This window comes from Sorex fumeus, unplaced genomic scaffold (assembly GCF_029834395.1).
Source record: "Sorex fumeus unplaced genomic scaffold, SorFum_2.1 ptg000009l, whole genome shotgun sequence".
NCBI classification, from domain to species: Eukaryota; Metazoa; Chordata; class Mammalia; order Eulipotyphla; family Soricidae; genus Sorex; species Sorex fumeus.
Genome location: NW_026606066.1, coordinates 10,321,926 through 10,344,376, shown reverse-complemented (window position 1 = coordinate 10,344,376; position 22,451 = coordinate 10,321,926). Strand labels below are relative to the sequence as shown.

General features: G+C 39.7%; 1 protein-coding gene across 1 annotated transcript in view; it reads left to right on the top strand.

Annotated features, from left to right (window-relative positions):
• CCDC148 (coiled-coil domain containing 148) overlaps positions 1-22,451 on the top strand; it is a 350,508-nt gene that overhangs the window by 253,378 nt on the left and 74,679 nt on the right. The window contains exon 11 of the mRNA XM_056110371.1: positions 17,352-17,470. Within this exon, the coding sequence (XP_055966346.1) occupies positions 17,352-17,470 (119 nt within the window). The remainder of the gene's footprint in view (positions 1-17,351; positions 17,471-22,451) is intronic.

Here is a 22,451-nt window from a genome sequence, read left to right as displayed (position 1 = left end):
ACTTAGTTAAGAATTATAAGCTCTTCCTGAAAATAGTCACAAAAGTCTTTAAAATAATGACCTGGGGAAAAAGTATAGAAACCTATTTGTTCAAATTCACCATCACTCAGACTTCTTGAAATCAGGGAACAAATTGCTTTCTACCATATGCATTTTTCTATGTGTAAATAAGAAATTCTCTTTAAAAATCAGTTTTTACAATAATACCAACTTTATGATTTTATACTTGTAGAGTTGCTACACTCTGCCCACCACCACAGTGCTAGAATTCTCCACTGTTATATAACAGGGCCCTCCACCCACCTCTAGCATCCTCATTCCACTGGGATTGTCTAATCGCTTGTTTTAAACAAAAATCTATTATTTTACATTCAATGATAGAAATTCTGTTTTTTAGGAGAGTACACACTCAGTGATACTCAGTGTTTACTCCTGGCTCTCTGCTCACCCTATGGGGTCCAGGGATTGAACCTGATTTGGCTGCATGTAAGACAAACACCCTGTCCATTGTATTATTGCTCCAGCCCCACTATAATAGAAATTATTAAACTGAAGGAATGAAAAATATTTAATATAAGTCTTTTAAAAATTTAAACCTTGATATATATTTTAATATCAGAAACATCTCATTTCCCAGTGAAGTGTTTCATTTTTTTTTTTTAGACAAAACTTCAGTTTATTTCTTTTTGGCTATTATCACTGTATCACTGTCATACTGTTGTTCATAGATTTCCTCGAGCAGGCACCAGTAACGTCTCCTTTGTCCTAGCCCTGAGATTTTATTTATTTTTTTTTATCATTTTTTTTATTAGTGAAACACCATGAAGTACACTTATAGACTTATAAATTTTTGTGCTTGGGTTTCAGTTATACAATGATCAAGTACCCATCCCTCCACCAGTGCCCATCCTCCCCCACCACGGGTCCTAGCATCCCTCCCACTCCCCATCCCCCCCCCGTCCCACCCTGCCGCTGTGGCAGGGCATTCCCCCTTGTTCTCTCTCTCTTCTTTTGGGTACTGTGTTTTGCCAGAGAGGCATTGAGTGGCAATCATGTTTGGTCTATAGACTACTTTTAGCATGTCTCTCCCACCCTGGGAGGGTGTGAAGTGTTTCATTTTTATTTTCTTTTACTTAATTTGAGCCACTCACTAATGGTGAGTAGATACAGTAATTACAATGAGTCTCATTCACCTGACCCTGAAGGCTTCACCAACATGGCAGCACTGAGAAGGATGAGAAACGAGAGGCCGATAAAATCTCAAGGCCGAACTAGGCTGCCACAACGAAGGAAGACAAAAATGATCGTCTGTACTTTCAATGCACATACGCTAGCATCAGATGCATCCATCGAGGACCTGATGGTACAAGCGCGAAAGATCAAGCACGACATCATTAGTCTGACCGAGACAAGAAGGCACCAATCTCAACATGCCGTTTTCGACATTGAAGAAGAATTGTTCCTCGGAACATGTGATAAAAGAGGTATCGGAGGCGTCGGTGTCCTTGTCAACACAAACTTGGCCATGAGCATTGATTCATTCGAATGCCTAACAACCCGAATCGGACGTTTACATTTGAATAGATGTGGCTCACTATCTTCATTGTCTACACACCAATATCTAATTATGATAAAGGAGAAATGGAAAAGTTCTACATGGAGCTGGAGAAGTTCTATAAAGAAGACCACACCTTCTACAAGATCATTGTGGGTGATTTTAATGCCAAGATAGGACCGAGAAGATCAGGATCAGCCGATGAACTTAACATCGGGACCCATGGCCTAGAATGGAACAAACAGGGTGAGAGACTGTCTGAGTTCATCATGTCGACCAAGACCATCCATGGTAACTCACAGCTCCAGAAGGCCGAATTTAAACGTTGGACATGGGAGTCTCCCGGTGGATGATTCCACAACAAAATAGACCACATCATATTCAATTGATGATTTTGCCTGACCGATGTTGCTGTTGTCCCAAAATTCCAAACGGGATCGGACCACCTTCTCCTTCATGCAAAATTCTACTTCACAGAGCGGGGAGAAAGGGCTGCAAAGTTTAAAAAGAGAACTCCCAGAACGACCACCAACTGGGAGCTCTTTGGCACTATTGCGGCAACATGGGAAGATGCCATTGATGACAACATTGACGAGGAATACGATCGACTGGTTCAGCACCTCCATGAATGTGCGAGGAACACCAAGAGAGAGATAGCCACAAAAAAACGCCTATCTTCGAAAACTCTTGAGCTTATTCGCCAATGTGGTTTGGTGCATGCCTCAGGCAACTGCAAGCGAACGTCCGAGCTCGCAAAGCAGTGCAGAGATGTGATCAAGGAAGACCTCAAAGAGAGAAGAGCAGAAGTGCTGGTAGATGCAGCAGAAGCCGGGAAAAGTATTCGTAAAGCCCGCCTGTCCTTCGCCAACTACAAGACCAAGATGACTGCCCTCCGACGTCCTGAAGGATCTATCACATCCTCCAGATTGGCAATGGAGATTATCCATGACATCTACTCAAATCTCTTCAATAGCCATATCTACTTGCCAACATACCAAATTACACAGGATGGGTATGTCGTTCCCAATGTTCTCCCTTCCAAAATCCGACACACCATTTTGTCAGTAAAGAAATGAACAGCACCCGGCCCAGACAAGGTCAGACCTGAACACCTGAAGAACCTGCCATCAGTACTCATCAATACGCTAGCTCGGCTCTTCACACGCTACCTGTCTGAATGCAAGGTTCCGTCCCAGTGGAAAACCAGCAAGACCGTACTACTGGTCAAGAAGGGAGACATCCATGACATTGGCAACTATCACCTAATCTGCCTATTGTCTGTCATCTACAAGTTGTTCACTCGAGTCATCCTAAATAGGATTGGCAGACCACTAGATGAAGGACAACCATGTGAGCAAGCTGGGTTCCGCAAAGGATTCAGCACCATCGACCATATCCACAGGATAACCAAACTCATTGAAGTTTCTCGGGAGTTCAAGATGCCACTCTAACGTTCATTGATTTAAAGAAGGCTTTTGACTCTGTTGAGACAGAAGTGGTCATTGAAGTCCTAGCCAATCAGGGCATTCAAGCTTAATACATCAGGATCCTCCGTGAGCTGTATTGTGGTTTCACTACCAGGATCTCACCATTCTACAAAGAAGTAATCATTGATGTCAAGAGAGGGGTTCAGCATTGGTGAAATGGTGATACCATTTCACTGAAACTCTTCAGTGCCACCCTCGAGAACATCATGCGATGACTGGAATGGGAAGGAATGGGAGTGAAGACATATGGTTGGCAACTACACCACCTCTGCTTTGCTGATGACATTGTTTTAATAACACCAAACATCAGCCAAGCAGCACAAATGCTGGCTGACTTCGACCGTGAGTGTGGAAAGGTCGGACTACAGCTGAATCTTATGAAGACAATGTTTATGAGAAACAGCATCGTTCCTGACCTCCCACTCGCTCTCAATGGAACGACCATCTCCGAATGCAACAGCTATGTGTACCTGGGTCGAGAAGTCAACATGACAAATGACCTGGCACCCGAGCTGCACAGGAGGAAGAGAGCGGCTTGGAACGCCTTCAAGAACGTTGAGGAAACAGCTAAGAGGATGACGAACCTCCGGCTCCGGGCACATCTCTTTGATTCCACTTTTCTTCCTGCATTAAACATATGCCTCAGAGACCTGGGCCCTACGCAAACAGGATGAGAATGCTATTCGGGTCTCCCAAAGAGGAATTGAAAGAGCTATGCTTGGAATATCACGTTTCACTAAAATGAGAGAAAGAATCTGTAGTTCTGACATCCGTCGACGATCAAGAATCAGGGATGCTGTCTCGTTTGCCAAGGCATCAAAAATCAGATGGGCTGGTCACGTAATGAGATTTAAAGATGACTGCTGGACTAGAGCTGTTACCGACTGGATTCCACGGGATGTCAAAAGACCGTGTGGCCGCCCACCTACCAGATGGTCAGACTTCTTCATCAAGATCATGAACGATCAGTTTGAGGCTCTTCGTGTTCCTAGAATGAACAGACGCCATTGGGCTACACTAGCATGCGACAGGGACAAATGGAGACATTACTGGCACCCGCTCGAGCAAATCGACGATTAACGGGAAGTCAAGTGATCAAGTGATCAAGTGACTAATGGTCATACTTGCCAACCTGGACAGAAGGTCAGTGTTAAAATCCAAGGATGGATATGGTATTACTCAGCTTTTGTAGTGCTGGAGATGACCCCAGTGGTGCTCAGGCCTCCAGGGCCACATCCAGTGATGCATAGAAGACCATTTGGTGCACAGAAGTGAACTAGGTCAGGCACATACAAATTAAACTTGGTACTCTTTGCTGGTCCTATAATTAATTAATTTTTTGTGTTTGAGGGGGAGGCCCCCCACTTACTATGTTCAGAATTTACTTCCATTTGTGTTCTCCATGGTCATTTGCAGTAGCGTTCAGGAGAACACAGATTGCTGAGAATGAAATCCAGCTCTCCTGCAGGCAAGCTTGCACTCAGACCATTGAACAATCTGTTCAACTCAACTAATAGAGGTTTTAGTAGGAAACAAATTAGAAGATTAGAAAACGAAACCAGGATCTTCTAGAAATAAAAGTATACACTTATTTAGGTTTATACATCTAGACAGATAATTATTTCTTCAGTTTTTACTTTATTATCTTAATTTGATAGCACAAAGTAGGGCTTTTGCCTTGCATGCAGCCGACCCGGGTTTGATTACCCCACCCCTCTCAGAGTCCAGCAAGCTACTGAGAGTATCCTGCCCACACTACAGAGCCTGGCAAGCTCCCCATTGCATATTCCATGTGCCAAAAACAGTAACAAGTCTCACAATGGAGACATTACTGGTGCCTGCTTGAGCAAATTGATGAACAACGGGAGGACAGTACTGCAGTGCTACATCTTAACTTTACCAATATTAATAAAATGTGGTATGACAAAAGAGGACTATCCAACAAAATCTGAGATATGAGAATGAGGGATACCCCAAAAACCTTGGCATATAAGAAAAATATTTACAGAAACATAATTTGAAAGACAAGAGGCAACTTTTAATTTATTTTAAAAGTATCCTTCTTGTTCATTCATTTATTTAAAGATAACATTGGTTTATGAAGCTTACATATGTTTTACGATTGTCATTTTATTTTCTCAAAAATGTGTGTTATTTCACCCTGATCACCATCAGTGCCAATACTTCCCCATTACAGCCCTTTGGATCCCTTCCACTCTTTAAGCCAGTCCTTTGGAAACCTTTGTGAACCTGAGTTCTGCTATGTCAGTCTCTAAGTCTGATTTTAGTTCTTTGCTTTTTTTCTTTATATACCACATATGAGTGAAACCATCTGGCATTTAAAGACCAATTTTACATTCAACTCATCACTTGCACTACCTACCTATCTTGTTCCTGTGTTACTGAAATATTACAAGGATCTCTCAAAACATTTAAAAATTAGTGAACTCTATATCCATGTATTAACAATTTTCCCAAAGGACTAGTTAAATACCGTTGGACTTTATTTTTAGGCTTGAGAAGCCAGTAACTTTTGATATGTACTTCTAGCCTTACTCATTGATGAGAAATGAATGGAAGTCTCCTTGGGGAAGAGCTTGGTTCACTCTACCAGTCTGCAAATAAAACTGTTGGCTTATTTCCCATCTGCAATTTTGTTATTCTTGGGCCAGAGACCAAAAGAAGCTTACACTCACCTAACAATGATCAATTAAACTTTATTTTCTGTCAGACACTAAACAATGTAGTAGGGAATACAAAGATGAATTATTTAGATCAATATGAAAAGTGCTATGCTAAGGAAACATAAATAGTATCTTAGAATAAATATTTAGCTATGTCTGGAGATTGGAGAAGGGGAGAGCTGGATAAAACAAAGTTAAATTTGAGTGCTGAAGGGAGGGATGAGGCAGGCAGCAAGGTAGGGCATAACAAATGCTGGAATTGTTCCGAAACAAGCTGGAGGCAGAACCTCATGAACAAGAAATGAAAACTAGAAGACAAGGTAAAGAGTGGTGTGTAATAAACCAACAAGCCAAGGTCATTAGTAAGTTAAGTAGCTAGCTTTCTTTTTCTTAAGGATAAGATAATTGTTCTGGTATCATAGGTGGAGTAAAACTGATAGTTGTAGATGAGAAATAGACTGGTTCTAGTTGAGAAAACTACTTGCCTAAGGATGAAAAGGCATGGCCATTTTCTGTCTTCTATTTATATTCCTACTGAGAGATATCATCCTGTTCTAATTTATTAAATTTGATTTTAAGTGGATATTTCTTCACTGAGATCTCCATCCCTAAATTCTCACTAGAATCTCCCATTTGTAGCTTCAGTTGCATATTTTGAATCTAGAGTTCCTTCCATCATCTCAACCACTATGTATATTCAACAATAAGTTCAATATTGTCTCACTCTTCTAAAACTTATTCTTTCCGTCTTCCATTTTAGTGATTGGAACCATCTTCCAACTAGTTTATCTCAAAAGCCTGAGATCACTTTGGTTTGTTTTTTCCTTCAACTTTTTGTGTCCACTCTCTCAGTGAGCTTTCTGGGCTGACTCAGAAGTACATCTCAGATCCAAACACTTCAATCTATTTCCTGTGTCCAGGTGATTGTTTTTTACCTTATTTTTCACTATCTATTCTTTATGCACCAACCAGAGCTACCTTTAAAAACTACATATCCTATCATATTATAAATCAGTCCTTCTTTAAACTCTTTGTTTTTAGAACTAATCCTCATCTAGCTTGCCAATCTTTCCTTCAGCTAACTTAAACCAGCTAACTTACACTTATTTTCCTCCAATGTAGTACATGTGCCAGGTCTCCTCCCTCACCAATACTGTCACTGTCACTGTCACTGCCCTCCTATTGTTCATCAATTTGTTCGAGCAGGCACCAGTAATGTCTCACGGGTAGCTTGCCAGGCTAACATTCCTTCTTTCTCCTGTGATTGTCTTCTATCTCACTGTTGTCCTACAGATATATATCGTAACTAAATCCATTTAAAAATATTCATTTTAATAAAGTTCTGACAAAATTTTTCTAAATAGTCATTACAGCTGATGAGGTATTTATCTGGCTCTGGCAGGGTGGATCTTCTGGGTGTGATCCCTGGGTCACTGGAAATTGGTGGAAGCAGGCAGAGGATCTTTGTTTCCGGGTCCTGTTGAGTCTGGAGTCCAAGGTAACAAAGTTCCACTTTACCTGGATCTGTGGGGCTTCACTCATGCGTGAGGCTCAGCCTCAGTGGTCCAGGAAGCGGCATGGAGCATGGTGGTGGCTGGGTAGTGGAGGTACCTCCTCGGCCGACCTCCTTTACCTCCACTACCTAGCCACTGCCAAAGTTTAGATTCCACCTTCTGGAACTGTGAGTTACCATGGATGTTCTTGGTGGACATGATCACAATGTTTGTTCCATTCTAGGCCGTGGATCCCAATGTGGAGTTCTTCAGCCAATCTTCTTGGTCCTAATTTGATATTAAAATCACTGACACTCTTCACTCCTGACCGCGGCGCCCATCTCATCCTAAATCCAGGTCAGCTCGGCTGCCGGCTCGCGACCCTGGGACCTCCATCTTTCCCTGCAAGACCCCAGGTGTCTCCTGAGATTCCTGAAGAGAAGCAGTATTGAGCATCTGCCCTGCCCTCTTCACTCCTGACCACGGTGCCCATCTCATCCTAAATCCAGGTCAGCTCGGCTGCCGGATTGCAACCCTGGGACCTCCATCTTTCCCTGCAGGACCCCAGGTGTCTCCCGAGATGCCTGAAGAGAAGCAGTTTTGAGCGTCTGCCCTGCCCTCTTCACTCCTGACGGCGGCACCCATCTCATCCCAAACCCAGGGTTCCGTAGAGGTGTGGCCTCCTCAAAGTGGGCGTGGCCTCAAAGTGGGCGTGGCTTAATGTCCGGCTTAATTTCTGCGTAAGCGGCCGCAGGTTGTTTTCTCATACTAAGAAACCTAGTCCACAAGGAATCTAGTCCCCAACCTACTCAGCAATATGAAGAAACAAAGAAAATCCCCAACACAAGGGGAGAACAACGAAAACAATCTAGAACATTCCGTCAATACAGCTCACCTAAGGGACCTCTCTGACATAGAATTCAGATACGAAGTCATCAAGATGTTCAATCAACTCAATGAAACAGTCAGACAGACAGCCAGTAACACCACAGAAAAAAATCGACAAATTACGAGAAGAAATGAGAGCAGAAATGTCACGATTAAAAGATTCCATAGATGAAATGAGAAACTCAGTTTCTTCTCTTAAAAATAGAATGACCACAGCTGAAGAGAGAATCAGTGAGCTGGAAGATCAGCTGCAACAAGCCAACACGCAACAACAAACAGTGGCAAGGGACCTCAAAATGGCTCTACAGAGAATCAGAGTCCTAGCAAGTCCAAGAGGAACAATATTAGAATCATGGGACTACCTGAAGCTCAGGGAAACAATCCCAACGAAAAAAACACCGTCAAACAAATCATTGCTGAAAACTTCCCAGAGCTGCACAATGCAGCCATTCAGGTTCAAGGAGCCCGAAGGGTGCCAGCTAAAAGAGACCCCAACAAAAACACTCCAAGACATATCATAGTTAGAATGATCAATACTGCCGAGAGAGACACAATACTGCAAGCAGCAATAGCAAAGAAGGAAATCACATACAAAGGAGCATCCCTTAGATTCACAGCAGACCTATCAGAGGAAACCCTACAAGCCCGAAGGCAGTGGCGAGATATAGTCAAAAAACTCACTGAAATGAATGCTTCACCAAGAATACTCTATCCGGCTAAACTCTCCCTCAAAATCGAAGGAACAGTACACTATTTTATAAACAGCAGCTCAGGAACTTCATAGACTCAAAACCAAACCTAAAGCAAGGCCTAAAGGGGCTACTATAAGAAAAGACAAACCCTACAACCACAACACACCCGCACAGAAAGATGACACAAAACCCCATAACCATTCTCTTTCTCAATGTCAATGGTCTAAATTCACCAGTTAAGAGACACAGAGTGGCAAAATGGATACAGAGACAGAACCCAACATTCTGCTGCCTACAAGAAACTCATCTCAACAGCCAGAGCAAACACAGACTCAAAGTCAAAGGATGGAAAACAATCCTGCAAGCACATAACTCCCTCAAAAAAGTGGGGTGGCCATACTAGTATCCGACAACATTAATTTCACCTTGAAAAAGATTAGAAGGGACAGTGAAGGCTATTTTCTCTTCATCAAGGGATATGTACAACAGGAAGAAATCACACTCTTAAATGTATACGCACCTAATGAGGGAACAGCTAAATATTTAAAACAACTGCTAACAGATTTTAAGGAGGACATCACTACCAACACAATAGTACATGGAGACTTCAACATCACCTTTTCACCTCTGGATAGATCAAGAACAAAACCCAGCAAGGAATTATTGACTTTGAAAGAAGTAATAGAAGAGAAAGGGCTTATGGACTTATACAGGGCTTTACACCCCAAAAAGAAAGAATACACATTCTTCTCCAGCGCGCACGGAACATTTTCCAAAATAGACCATGTGCTAGGACACAAAACATACCTCAACAGAATCAGGAAGATAGAAATAGTATCAGCCATCTTTTCAGACCATGATGCACTGAGGATAGAAGTGAATCACACAAAGACACGGAGAACCAAATCAAACACCTGGAAATTAAACAACTCAATGCTGAACAACGAGTGGGTCAGGAACGAAGTCAAGGATGAAATCAAAAGATACCTGGAAACAAATGAGAATGAAGACACAAACTACCAGAACTTATGGGATGCAGCGAAAGCTGTATTAAGGGGAAAATTTATAGCTCTGCAAGCATATCTTAAGTCGATAGAAACGATGCACATAAACAATTTGACCTTACAGCTCAAGATCTTAGAAATTGGATCAACAGAAAGAGCCTAAATCGGGCAGAAGGAAAGAGATCATAAAACTTAGAGCAGAAATCAACGACATGGAAAACAAAGAAACAATCCGAAAGATCAATGAAACCAAGAGCTGGTTCTTCGAGAAAATAAATAAGATAGATAAACCACTAGCAACACTCACAAAGAAACAGAGAGAGAGAACCCTAATAAATCGAATCAGAAATAAGAATGGGGATATCACAACAGAAACTAAAGAAATTCAAGAGATCATCAGAGACTACTTTGAAAGTCTGTATGCCACGAAACACGAGAACGTGGAAGAAATGGATAAATTCCTGGATTCCTACCATCTCCCAAAGCTGAATTAAGAAGATATAGAGTACCTGAATAGACTTATTTACATCAAGGAAATTGAAACTGTAATCAAAAGTCTTCCCAAAAACAAAAGCCCAGGCCCAGACGGATTTACTAGCGAATTTCTCCAAACATTTAAAGAGGACCTATTGCCAGTTCTTCTCAAGCTTTTCCAGGAAATTGAAGAAACAGAAACTCTCCCAAACAGCTTCTATGAAGCCCATATCTCTCTAATACCAAAAGGAAACAAAGACACCGCAAGAAAAGAAAACTACAGGCCAATATCCCTGATGAACACGGATACGAAGATTCTCAACAAAATACTAGGCAATAGAATACAACAACTCATCAAAAAGATCATACATCATGACCAAGTGGGATTCATCCCAGGGATGCAAGGATGGTTCAACATTCGAAAATCAATCAACATAATCCATCATATCAACAAAAAGAAAGATAAAAATCATATGATCATATCAATAGACGCAGAGAAAGCATTTGACAAGATCCAGCACCCACTCATGATGAAAACCCTTGCCAAAATGGGGATAGAGGGGACTTTCCTCAATATAGTTAAAGCCATCTACCACAAACCTACAGCAAACATCATCCTCAATGGGGAAAAACTGAGAGCCTTCCCCCTAAGGTCAGGGACGAGACAAGGATGCCCACTCTCTCCACTACTGTTCAATATAGTACTGGAAGTACTTGCAATAGTGACTAGGCAAGAAAAAGATATTAAGGGCATCCAGATAGGGAAAGAAGAAATAAGCTCTCACTATTCGCAGATGACATGATGCTATACTTAGAGAACCCTAAAACCAAGAAACTCCTAGAAACAATAGGCTTGTATAGTAAAGTGGCAGGCTATAAAATCAATACCCAAAAATCCATGGCATTCCTATACGCAAATAGTGAAAGAGAAGAAAGTGACATCAAGAAAACAATCCCATTCACAATTGTGCCCCAGAAAATCAAGTATCTAGGAATCAGCTTAACTAAGGAAGTAAAGGACCTGTACAAAGAAAACTACAAAACGCTACTTCAGGAAATAAAAGAGGACACGAGGAAATGGAAAAATATCCCCTGTTCATGGATGGGGAGAATCAACATCATCAAAATGGCAATACTTCCCAAAGCACTGTACAAATTCAATGCAATCCTTATAAGGATACCCATGACATTCTTCAAAGAAATGGAGCAAACACTCCTGAAATTTATATGGAACAATAAGCCCCCACGAATAGCTAAATCAATTCTTGGGAAAAAGAAAATGGGAGGAATCAACCTCCCTAACTTCAAACTCTACTACAATGCAGTAATAATTAAAACAGCATGGTACTGGAACAAAAGCAGAGCTGCAGACCAATGGAACAGAGTTGAATATACTGACATTTCCTCCCAAACATATAATCATATAATCTTTGATAAGGTAGCAAGAAAAGTGAAATGGAGCAGGGAAAGCCTCTTTAATAAACTGTGCTGGCAAAATTGGATGGCTACATGCAGAAAAGTGGGCTCAGATCTCTGCCTAACACCATGCACAAAAGTAAGATCAAAATGGATTTATGACATAAACATCAGACCAGAATCCATAATGTTTATTGAAGACAAAGTCGGCAAAACTCTCCATGATATTGAAGCTAATGGTATCTTCAAAGATGTCACGCCACTGGCCGAGGCAAGTGAAAACAGAGATAGACAAATGGGACTATCTTAAACTAAGAAGCTTCTGCACCTCAAAAGAAACAGTGACCAAAATACAAAGACAGCCTACAGAATGGGAAAGGATATTCACCAAATACACATCCGACAAGGGGTTGATATCAAGGATATACAAGGTACTGGTTAAACTCCACAAAAAGAAATCACCCAACCCCATCAAAAAATGGGGTGAGGAAATGAACAGAAACTTTCGCAAAGAAGAAATTCGACTGGCAAAAAGGCACATGAGAAAATGCTCTACATCACTAATCATCAGAGAGATGCAGATCAAAACCACAATGAGATATCATTTCACACCACAGAGACTGGCCCACATCCACAAGAACAAAAGCAACCAATGCTGGTGCGGACATGACGAGAAAGGGACCCTCCTTCACTGCTGGTGGGAATGCAGGCTGGTCCAACCCTTTTGGAAAACAGTATGGACGACTCTCAAAAAATTAGAATTTGATCTGCCATTTGACCCAGCTATAGCACTCCTGGGAATATATCCCAGAGAGGCAAAAAGGTATAGTCGAAGTGACATCTGCAATTGTTTGCTCATTGCAGCACTCTTTACAATAGCCAGAATCTGGAAAATACCTGAGTGCCCAAGAGCAGATGACTGGTTAAAGAAACTTTGGTACATTTACACAATGGAGTACTATGTAGCTGTTAGAAAAGATGAAGTTATGAAATTTACATAAAAGTGGTACTACATGGAAAGTATCATGTTAAGCGAAATGAGTCAGAAAGAGCGGGATAGACACAGAAAGATTGCATTCATCTGGGGAACATAAAGCAACAAAACGGGAGACTAACACCCAGGAATGGCTGAGATTAGTACCAGGAATTTTGCTCCATGAATGGAAGGCCAGCCATACGTTCTAGGTGAAAAGGAAGCTCAGATAGAGAAGAGAGCACCAAATGAAGGGTGTTGTGAGGGCCCTCTCAAGGTGGGAGAAGCATGCTAAAAGTAGTCTATAGACCAAACGTGATTGCCACTCAGTGCCTCTCTTGCAAAACACAGTACCCAAAAGAAGAGAGAGAGAACAAGGGGGAATACCCTGCCACAGAGGCAGGATGGTACAGGGGGGATGGGGGGTGTGGAGGGATGCTGGGACCCGTGGTGATGGATGACGGGCACTTGACAGACATAGGGATCTATGAGGGATGGGCACTTGATCATTGTATAACTGAAACCCAAGCACAAAATTTGTAAGCCTATAACTGTACCTCATGGTGTTTCACTAATAAAAAAAGAAAAAATAATAAAAATAATAAAAAAAATAAAATCACTGACAATGATCTTGTAGAAGGTGTGGTCTTCTTTATAGAACTTCTCCAGTTTCATGTAGAACTTCTTTATTTCATAATTTTAGAACTTAAATTTAATATTATATTATATTTATTTTCTTCTTTGTTCTCTATTTCTATTTCTAGAAAGTCTGAGATCCATGAAGTAGAGGCCCTATTGCTATTTAAATGTCATATCTAAAATGCACAGCATAGTGCCTGGCTAACAGTATATGTTTAATAAATACCTGTTAATCAAATTATTTTAAAAAATAGTAATGATTTAAGACTATACATAGAGGTTAATAGAATCAAATACAAAGATATTTAGTCAAACAATTATTGTGAATTCTTTAGTTTGGGCATTTGGAAGCCATTGATGAGAGTAGTTAATTTGGGGTGGAAGGTGGAGGTAGGAGTGTTGTGGATAAGTAGTAAGAGAAGAAAGAGGACGTTGAAACACATACGCATTCTTTTATTTTTGTTTATTTGTATTTGTTTTACTACCACACTAAGCAGTGCTCAGGGCTTCTTCCTGGCTCTGCAGGACAAAGTCAAGTTTTCTGAATTCCAATACTACCTGCTATATACGGCTCCAGCTCAAGGACAAAAGCATTTTAAGATACTTGACTGAAAAAGGGACAGGAAAAATGTTGTGTTATAGACTTGAGAGTCTATAACAATGAGATATCATCTCACAAACAACAATGAGATATCATCTCACACCACAGAGACTGACCCACATCCAAAAGTACAAAAGCAACAGGTGTTGGTGTGGATGTGGAGAGAAATGGACTCTCCATCACTGCTGGTAGAAATGGTGACTGGTCCAACCCTTTTGGAAAACAGTATGGATGATTCTCAAAAATTAGAAATTGAGCTCCCAAATGACCCAGCAATACTACTCCTGGGAATATATCCCAGAGTGGCAAAAAAGTATAGTCGAAACGACATCTGCACTTCTATGTTCATTGCTTCATTGTCCACAATAGCCAAAATCTGGGGGAAAACACCTGAGTGCCCGAGAACAGATGACTGATTAAAGAAAGTTTAGTACATCTACACAATGGAGTACTATGCAGCTGTTAGAAAAGATGAAGTCATGAAATTTACATACAAGTGGTACTACATGGAAAGTATCATGCTAAGTGAAATGAGTCAGAAAGAGAGGGACAGACATAGAAAAATTGCATTCATTTGGGGAATATAATGTAACAAAATAGGAGACTAACATCCAAGAATAGCCTAGATAAGTACTAGGAGGTTCACTCCATGGCTTGAAGGCCAGCTGCACATGCTAGGGGAAAAGGCAGCTCAGATAGTGAAGGGAACACCAAGTAAAGGGTGTTGGGAGGATCCTCCAAGGATGGGAGATACATGCAGAAAGTAGACTATAGACCGAACATGATTGCCACTCAATGCCTCTTTTGCAAACCTCAGCACCCTCTTTTGCAAACCTCAGCACCCAAAAGGAGAGAGAGAACAAAAGGGAATGCCCTGCCACAGAGGTGGGATGGGATGGGGGGTGGGAGGGGGTGGAGGGCTACTGGGATCATTGGTGGTAGAGAATGGGCACTGGTGGAGGGATTGGTACTTGATCAATGTATAACTGAAACCCAAGCACAAAAATTTGTAAGTCCACAACTGTACCTCATGGTGTTTCACTAATAAAAATCTAAAATAAAATAAAATAAAGAATCCCATTGATACTTTTTGTTATTGTTCATTTGTATGTAATTCCATGCAAAGATGAAGAGGCCACACAGAGTGAGGGGAAGGGTAGGTGGTGGCGTAGGACTATGAAGAAGATGGAATTGTAGAATGGGATCTGAAGCTCACGAGAAAGATAAGTCTATGACAGAGGAAGAAAGAACACCTCTTTTTCAAGGAGCAGGATATCAAGGAAAGTTTTGAATCTCAATTTTAAAAGTAGATGCAAATATGGAAGTTAACTAGTGACCAGAAAGGAAGAATGTATTGTAAACAATAATATTATCATGGCCTAAAAGTAGCAACTAACAGTGAAGAAAATGTGCAAAACATTATCCAGTCCCCACCCCTCATACCCTGGCACGTTTGGCACCAGAAAATTCACTGTAGGTAATTTCAGTCAGACAAAGAAGTAGTGTTCTGAGGATTGAAGATACAAGTATTTCTATGTGGTGGTACTGAAAGTTTTAGAGTCCAATAGAAAGCACAAGGAAGAAGTAAATATTGAAAGAGAGACAGAGAGAGGCAGAAGGGAACACTGCCCTGCAGTAACATCACACTGTAGAGACCAATGATGGAAAGAAATGGTTCTGAGCTGGAAATTCTTGGATATAACATACCTCTAGAGTGTTCACAGACCTGATTTCAGGATTGGCCAAGGGTTGGTCAAGAAATTGTATACAGAAGGATCTCTAACTTCTCTCCAAGGCCAATGTCAAGAGTCAGCAAAGATTTTTCAACTAATGGAAACCAGAGAAAAATGTTCCTTAATACGATATCTTTTTTGTTTTTCAAATTTCTTTGAAGTAGCTCTTATTTTTTCTAGTCATTAAAATGTATGTTTATTAGAAAAATAAGGTAGCACTGTAGCACTATCCTGTTGTTCATCGATTTGTTCCAGTGGGCACCAGTAATGTCTCACAACAAATTGCAAGACTTGTTACTGTTTTGGCATATCAAATACATCACAGGTAGCTTGCCAGGCTTTGCCGTGTGGGTGAGATACTCTCGATAGCTTGCCGGGCTCTTTGAGAGAGGCAGAGGAATCGAACACAAATCGGTGGCATGCAATGCAAATGCCATACCCGCTGTGCTATCATTCCATCCCAGAAAAATAAGGTAACACAGAAATATATAAAAATAAAGATCAAATCTCCAGAGGGAGATAATGTAATCATGTTAACACTTACATTATCTGACACAAGTTTGAATGGCTTGGCATTTCTCTACTAATACTCTAAATCACCTTACCACTCCTTCTGTGGTCCTGCTATCTGCCTAGCTTCATCTCTGTTCTCCTTAACTTGAGGCCTCCATTGTCTGTAGGGTTAATTAATTCAGTTATTCACTGAGCAGTGAAAAGGATGTCAGTACAGCGTCTCTAGATCTTGTTCCACACATGGCCAAGACATTTAAGATCTCAGGTTCAGCGACGATGCTTCTAGGGCAAGTCAGGAAACCACTTAGCATTTCATATTCACTTACCAAAAAGGAGGGCACCTTGTTGAGTGTAAGGCATCTTCTAGATGCCCTGAGGACAGGCACTCAGGAAGGTTCCCCACTAAGACTCTGTTCTTTACCAGCAAGATCCATTTCTCAATGCAGGAATAGTATGACACGTTACAGTGGTTGAATAGTCCTCTGGGGAGATAAATGTTACCATCAAATAAGAGATCCTGAAAATAGCATATGTGTTTTCCCAGTTTTCTTATCTATCTTCATTTTTAGAGAAGGGAAGTGAAATTGGCCCAGTAAGAGCAAAGCTATCACTTTTTTTAGCTTAAAAAATTTGTCCTTAATTTTACCACATAAGTCAGCACTACCCTATATCACAGCTCTGCCAGTTATTTTCTTTTCCTCCTTCCTCCCACCTATCTCCTGCCACTTCCCCAGAAGCATAAAGCTTTCAACATGCTGCTGTCCATTAGCATAAATAAACTCATGCCTTTAAAGGAAAAACAGGCTGAGTGCTATATTTGTAAAGACTGAATTATCCTAAGAGGATAAAAATATTCTCAAGTAACAGGTAGATCATGCAATTTAGAGAATAACATGCTTTTATTGTGGTTCCCTGAAAGTCAATTATTTTAGCCATAGAATAAAACCTTACATCTCATTGTAAATTACATTTTTTACTTCAAAAACTGTTAAGCCATGCAGTTTCTTGGGATGTGTACTTTTGTGTTTTATTTTTCTGTTGCCAATATCTTATGGACAGACCAACACAAAAAAGATGAAGTGCCAATTTGTATCCAATCATTGCTATATGAGCCTGTAGATAATACAGTTATAGCTCTTCTCCTTATTTTTATCCATATCTGTTGTTAATATAAATTTTATGTAACATTTCTACAATAGATAAGAAAATACTGGGCCAAAAAAGAACAGAAGTGGCAAGAAATAGAAATGAGAGATCTTCGGCGTCTGGAAGAACTGAAGAAATTAATGGCTGAGCAGTCTATAAAAGACAGAGAACGGTAAAAGAAAAAAATTAAATTTGGGGGTAATAGAGGTGTTGACTAGCCTTCTGTAGTTTTCTATGCCCAATAGATCTTTATGATATAAATATTCACAAATGGATAAAAGGATACTTAATGATATATTTTCCTTCTCTTCATGGTGTTGCTGCTGATGCTGTTTTGATAATGTGACTGTGGTTCTTGCATTGACCTCATGTGGTGGGCTGGAGATTGAACACCTGTGGTGTCAGGTATCATGACTGATAGGTATCATGACAGTATTGTAACGTATTGACAGTATCAGTATTGTCACGAATGCACTTGGATGTGGGCAGTGCTGGGGCTTATCTCAGGCCTGCAAGGCAGGTGATCTATCACAGAGTCATCCCCGGCCCCTTTATAATGTGTTTTAAACTCTCATATTCACACACGAATCTCCAATTTTCCATTATTTCTCTTAGATAACTCTCCCAGTTCAAATTCTCACAGACGATTTTATAGTGTTTGATGGCGCATTTGTGTGCATGAAATGATACTGACTGCTGCTGTAATTTAATATCTGCTGCAGAAGAGAAAAACCTTTACTCAAATGAGAGAGACCCATTGACTGTGGATGAACCTGAGGAACACAATACACAGTTATAATATGTTGTATGGAAATCATGATATGGCATGCTTAAGGTTCATCCTATGTGGAAAAAAAAACACTGACTTCCTAGAGTTGTGTCATTTCAGATTTGAAAAGGACATTTGCAATCAACCATTCTACTCACCTTATGAATGAGTGTACTAAGAAATCAGTTATTTTCCCAGGGTTTCCTTGTCTATCTGAATTAGAAATCAGAAAACAAGTCATTTTAATAGAGAAAGTTTAAGATAGAGAATTCTTAGTTTAATTTAATTTTGATTTGGAGACCACACCCAGCAGTGTTCAGGGCTTACTCCTAACTCTGCCCTTAGGGATCACTCCTGGCATTTCCCATAGGGCCATTTGGGGTGCTGTTGATTGAACGTAGGTCTGCGTGCATACAAGACAAATTTCCTACCTTATGTACTCTCTCAACAACCCCCCGAATTTTAATTTTAGCAGAAAATCTTATTTATATCAAAGAATAAAGAGAAATTTAAAGAACATCTAGGGCGATAAAAGAAAAAATGTAATATAGGGAACAAATTTGAAAGTAGGGACCCCCCCTTTTGATTCCAACCTCATTTTAGAAGGTGGGGCTGAGGCAAGCAGGAAGTGCCCTGTTGAATGCAGGAGATGAAAGCTGGACCTCAAACAATGGGATTGCTTGCATGACTCACAGGGAATCTAACTATGGGTGCCCCTGAAATGGGTGAGAATTTTCCATAAATGTTCCACTATAATTCAACTGTGTGTCCCCCGCAACACACACACACACACACACACACACACACACACACACACACACACACACACCAGATGCTAGAAGCATGTGGTAGGGGCAAAGAATGTCAAACACAGGAACCAGGAAAGGAAGCCCCTTTCTCTTCAGTGTCTCCATCTGTAACACCATTTTCTGATATTGCTTAATGTTGAGAAATAGTTACAAGGTCTAGCTCAGTTTTCACAGAGTAAACAATGAAAGAGAGATTTGAAACTGAGACACATGATATTGGTAACTGGCAAAATTATCTAGGTTTGCTAGTAGTTCATTATTTTTAACTTTCACTAAAGGTACATTAAGGATAGATCTCATGCTCTTGTGATGTTTCCTTCTAGGATTAATCAAGGTAAAAAAATTATCTGAAACTCTGTACTTTTCACTCAATTTTGCTGTGAATCTAAAACGGATATAAAAATAGTTTATTGATTTCCCCTTTTACACATAACTCTGGAGGACATAACCATTTTATATCACAAAGTTCATTTCTCAAGGAAACTTCCTTTTTCACCTGTGAGCTGTTATCTCAAACTTGAGCCAGTAAACTTATAAAGTAAATCTAGAGTTCCACATAGATGCCATAAAATTTTTATTTATTTATTTATTTATTTATGTAATTGAAATCACTGTGCCATGTAACTTTCAATGGTTTGGGGGAATGAATTTTACATTAATTTTCTGGCATCTCAGGATGTTAGGCTTGGGTTTTTACCTATTACTAAGAAAAACAAAAATATAGCACAGTTGGGGGCTCAGTGCTAATAGGTGACACAACCAATAAGAAGACAGTTAAAAGGGCAGAAATGAAGACAAAAATAGATAGAAAAGACAGACCATGCCAGGAATCAGAGGCAAGAACCCACAAACTGCTACATATTAAAGGGCAGGTCTAAAGGTGAGTATCTAGAGGCTCAATGGACAACTTGAAACTGTGTTGTGTAATGAGAGCGCAAGGTATTAAAGGGCGGAGGGAAAACAACAGATGTGAGGTCTCAGCATCTTGGATACAGGCTTCTAATAGAATCTCCCCTCTGAGCCAGGGAGTTTCTTTCATTACTGAGCCATTTCAATCTTTTCCTTCCTGTCCCAATAATTACCAAGATTAGCTGATTCAGAACTCCAATTGAAAAGAAGAAAAGGAAAACCAGATTCGTCTGCATTACATAAGAGGGACAAAATAGGCATATTGTAACATAATGGAAAAAGCTCACCCAGAGACCAGGATTTTAGTCTGGATTCTTCTTTGACTCATGACCTGGGGAAAGTCATTAAGTTTCTACAAGGCCCTATTTTGTCCTTTGTAAAACTGACTAGATAACTTGTGAGGGACAACTCATAAGGATCTGTGATCTGTATATTCAAATCATATAAAATGTCGCAAATTCAGTTAATTGTGAAATCCAGGCTTGAATGCCAATGCTTGGGGGTGGGGGCGTGATGTGGGTGTGGGTCAGTGAAAAGAATCTTATGATGCCAGTTTATATAAGATAAATGATTTGTGGAAAAAAAAGTATAATGACATAAAAAGCATGTCCTCATTTGCTTATTCAGGGACTTGCTGTTCTATAAATATTGCTGGATTTTGCATCTGATAAGAACCAGAAATTATGTTCCCTCACAACCATCCTGACACTATGAAATTTGGTTGATAGATTATAACGTTCTTGTTTACTACAGAAATATGCTTGGTAAACTTTGAGTATGGTCAGTGTCTGTTAAGGATACTTGCTGTCTCCTAGATTGCTGTCTTCTTAGTGATTCATTATGGTAGAGAGATTAAAGGCAAGCTTTCTGGTTTCTTATTTAATAAGGGCAGGAATCTAAACATGAGAACATAGCCCAATGACCTCATCAAAATCTTATGGTGTTCTAAGTGCCTGAGCTCCAAATACTTTCACATTGGTGGTCAGGACCCACTCTGCTAATTTTGATTATATTAATCCAGTATAGAGCAACCACTTTGTGTAAAAATCACTGGAATGTGTACCAATTACCTATTAAACATAAGCACTTATTTATTGTTACTGTTAGCATATAGTCTTGGTGTCAACTTTCTGTTGGTAAAGGGCATAGAACCCACATCAACAATAATAAAAGGAAATAATCCATTTCTGACCCAAGGTACACAGCCTGACAGAAAGACAAAATGGTACCTCATTCTCCATATCCAGGTCAGTCATCACTTTGGGAAAGCACAAACTTCAAATAATATATGCTATTCCTGCAAACAGACCTGACTAATTTATTTAAAATACTGTATATTGGGGCTGGAACAATAGCACAATGGGTAGGGCATTTGCCTTGCACATGGCTGACCCGGGTTCTATTCCCAGCATCCCATATGGTCCCCGAAGCACTATCAGGAGTAATTTCTGAGTGCATGAGCCAGGAGTGACCCTGTGCATCACTGGCTGTGACCCCCCAAAAAAGCAAAAAATACTGTATATTATTTATATTTCTTCTAAAGTTTAATTCTGTAAGCAGAACTGAAATTTATTTTCATAAATGTTATAAGCTGAAGGTCAGGCATAAGTCTGTTATTGATAATCACTATCAGCACCAATTATTCATTCTTACAAGTTTGAAAAATGTCTATATCTCATTCCCAATTATGTTTCTATATCCATATGGACTCTTTCTGCACAGAAATTTTACTAGGAAAGTTGATATGCAAACCAAATTTAATCTCTAATAACATATTACAAAACTGGTTTTTAGTTATTTTTCTTCACTGGTTTGTTTTTTGTTGTTGTTGTTTTCCTTAGAAAACAATTACAATAAGTAGAGATTGATGACGAAAAAATTAAAAATTTGCAACTTTTAATCAGCAGACAAATGAGAAACAGTATCTAAACTAGAAAGTCGCTGTGGTAATATGAAATTGGTATAAATATTACAGAGGTTTATGAAGTTTTTATTTTTTTGTTTTTTATTTATTTTTTTTGAAGTTTATAGATTAGGAAAAATATAGTGATTCATTTTCCTGAGGATAGATTTGGAAAGAAGAAAGTAAGATTACCCAAAATATGATTGAGCTTTTGCTGTCCTATTAAATTAAAAGCTTTGTTTTCGATTCCTTTAATTTTCTAGTAGGTTCATTTGGTTCCAGGTCTTTTTTCATGCATAATTTTGGGTACAATCTGAAGGCTTGAAATGTTTTTATTATCTCATTTCTAAAGAGCTTACATTTAATTTTTTATGGCCAAACAATAAATTTATAGATATTGGGGTTCTTGCCAAAACAATGTAGTTTTCCATTTCTTCTAATTTTTCACCTTCTGTTTTTTTTTTCATAAACATGTACAGAAATTCAGTATGGGTTTTTTAGAAGTCATTATCACTGACCTTTAATATTTTTTTAAAAAAACCTGTTCTATTCACAAATAATGTATCACAAATTTTCTTCCTTTAAATGGATACTCAATGATTTTTAGTGAACTTATATAAATGTGGTTTGCAATTGCTATAGTTCAGGGTTAGATAATTTTGAACAGCCTGAAAAATCTCAGTTCCATTTGCATTAATTTCTGATCCGACACCCAGCCCCAAATGACTACTTTTCTATTTCTGTCTTTAACAAGGTCAGGAGA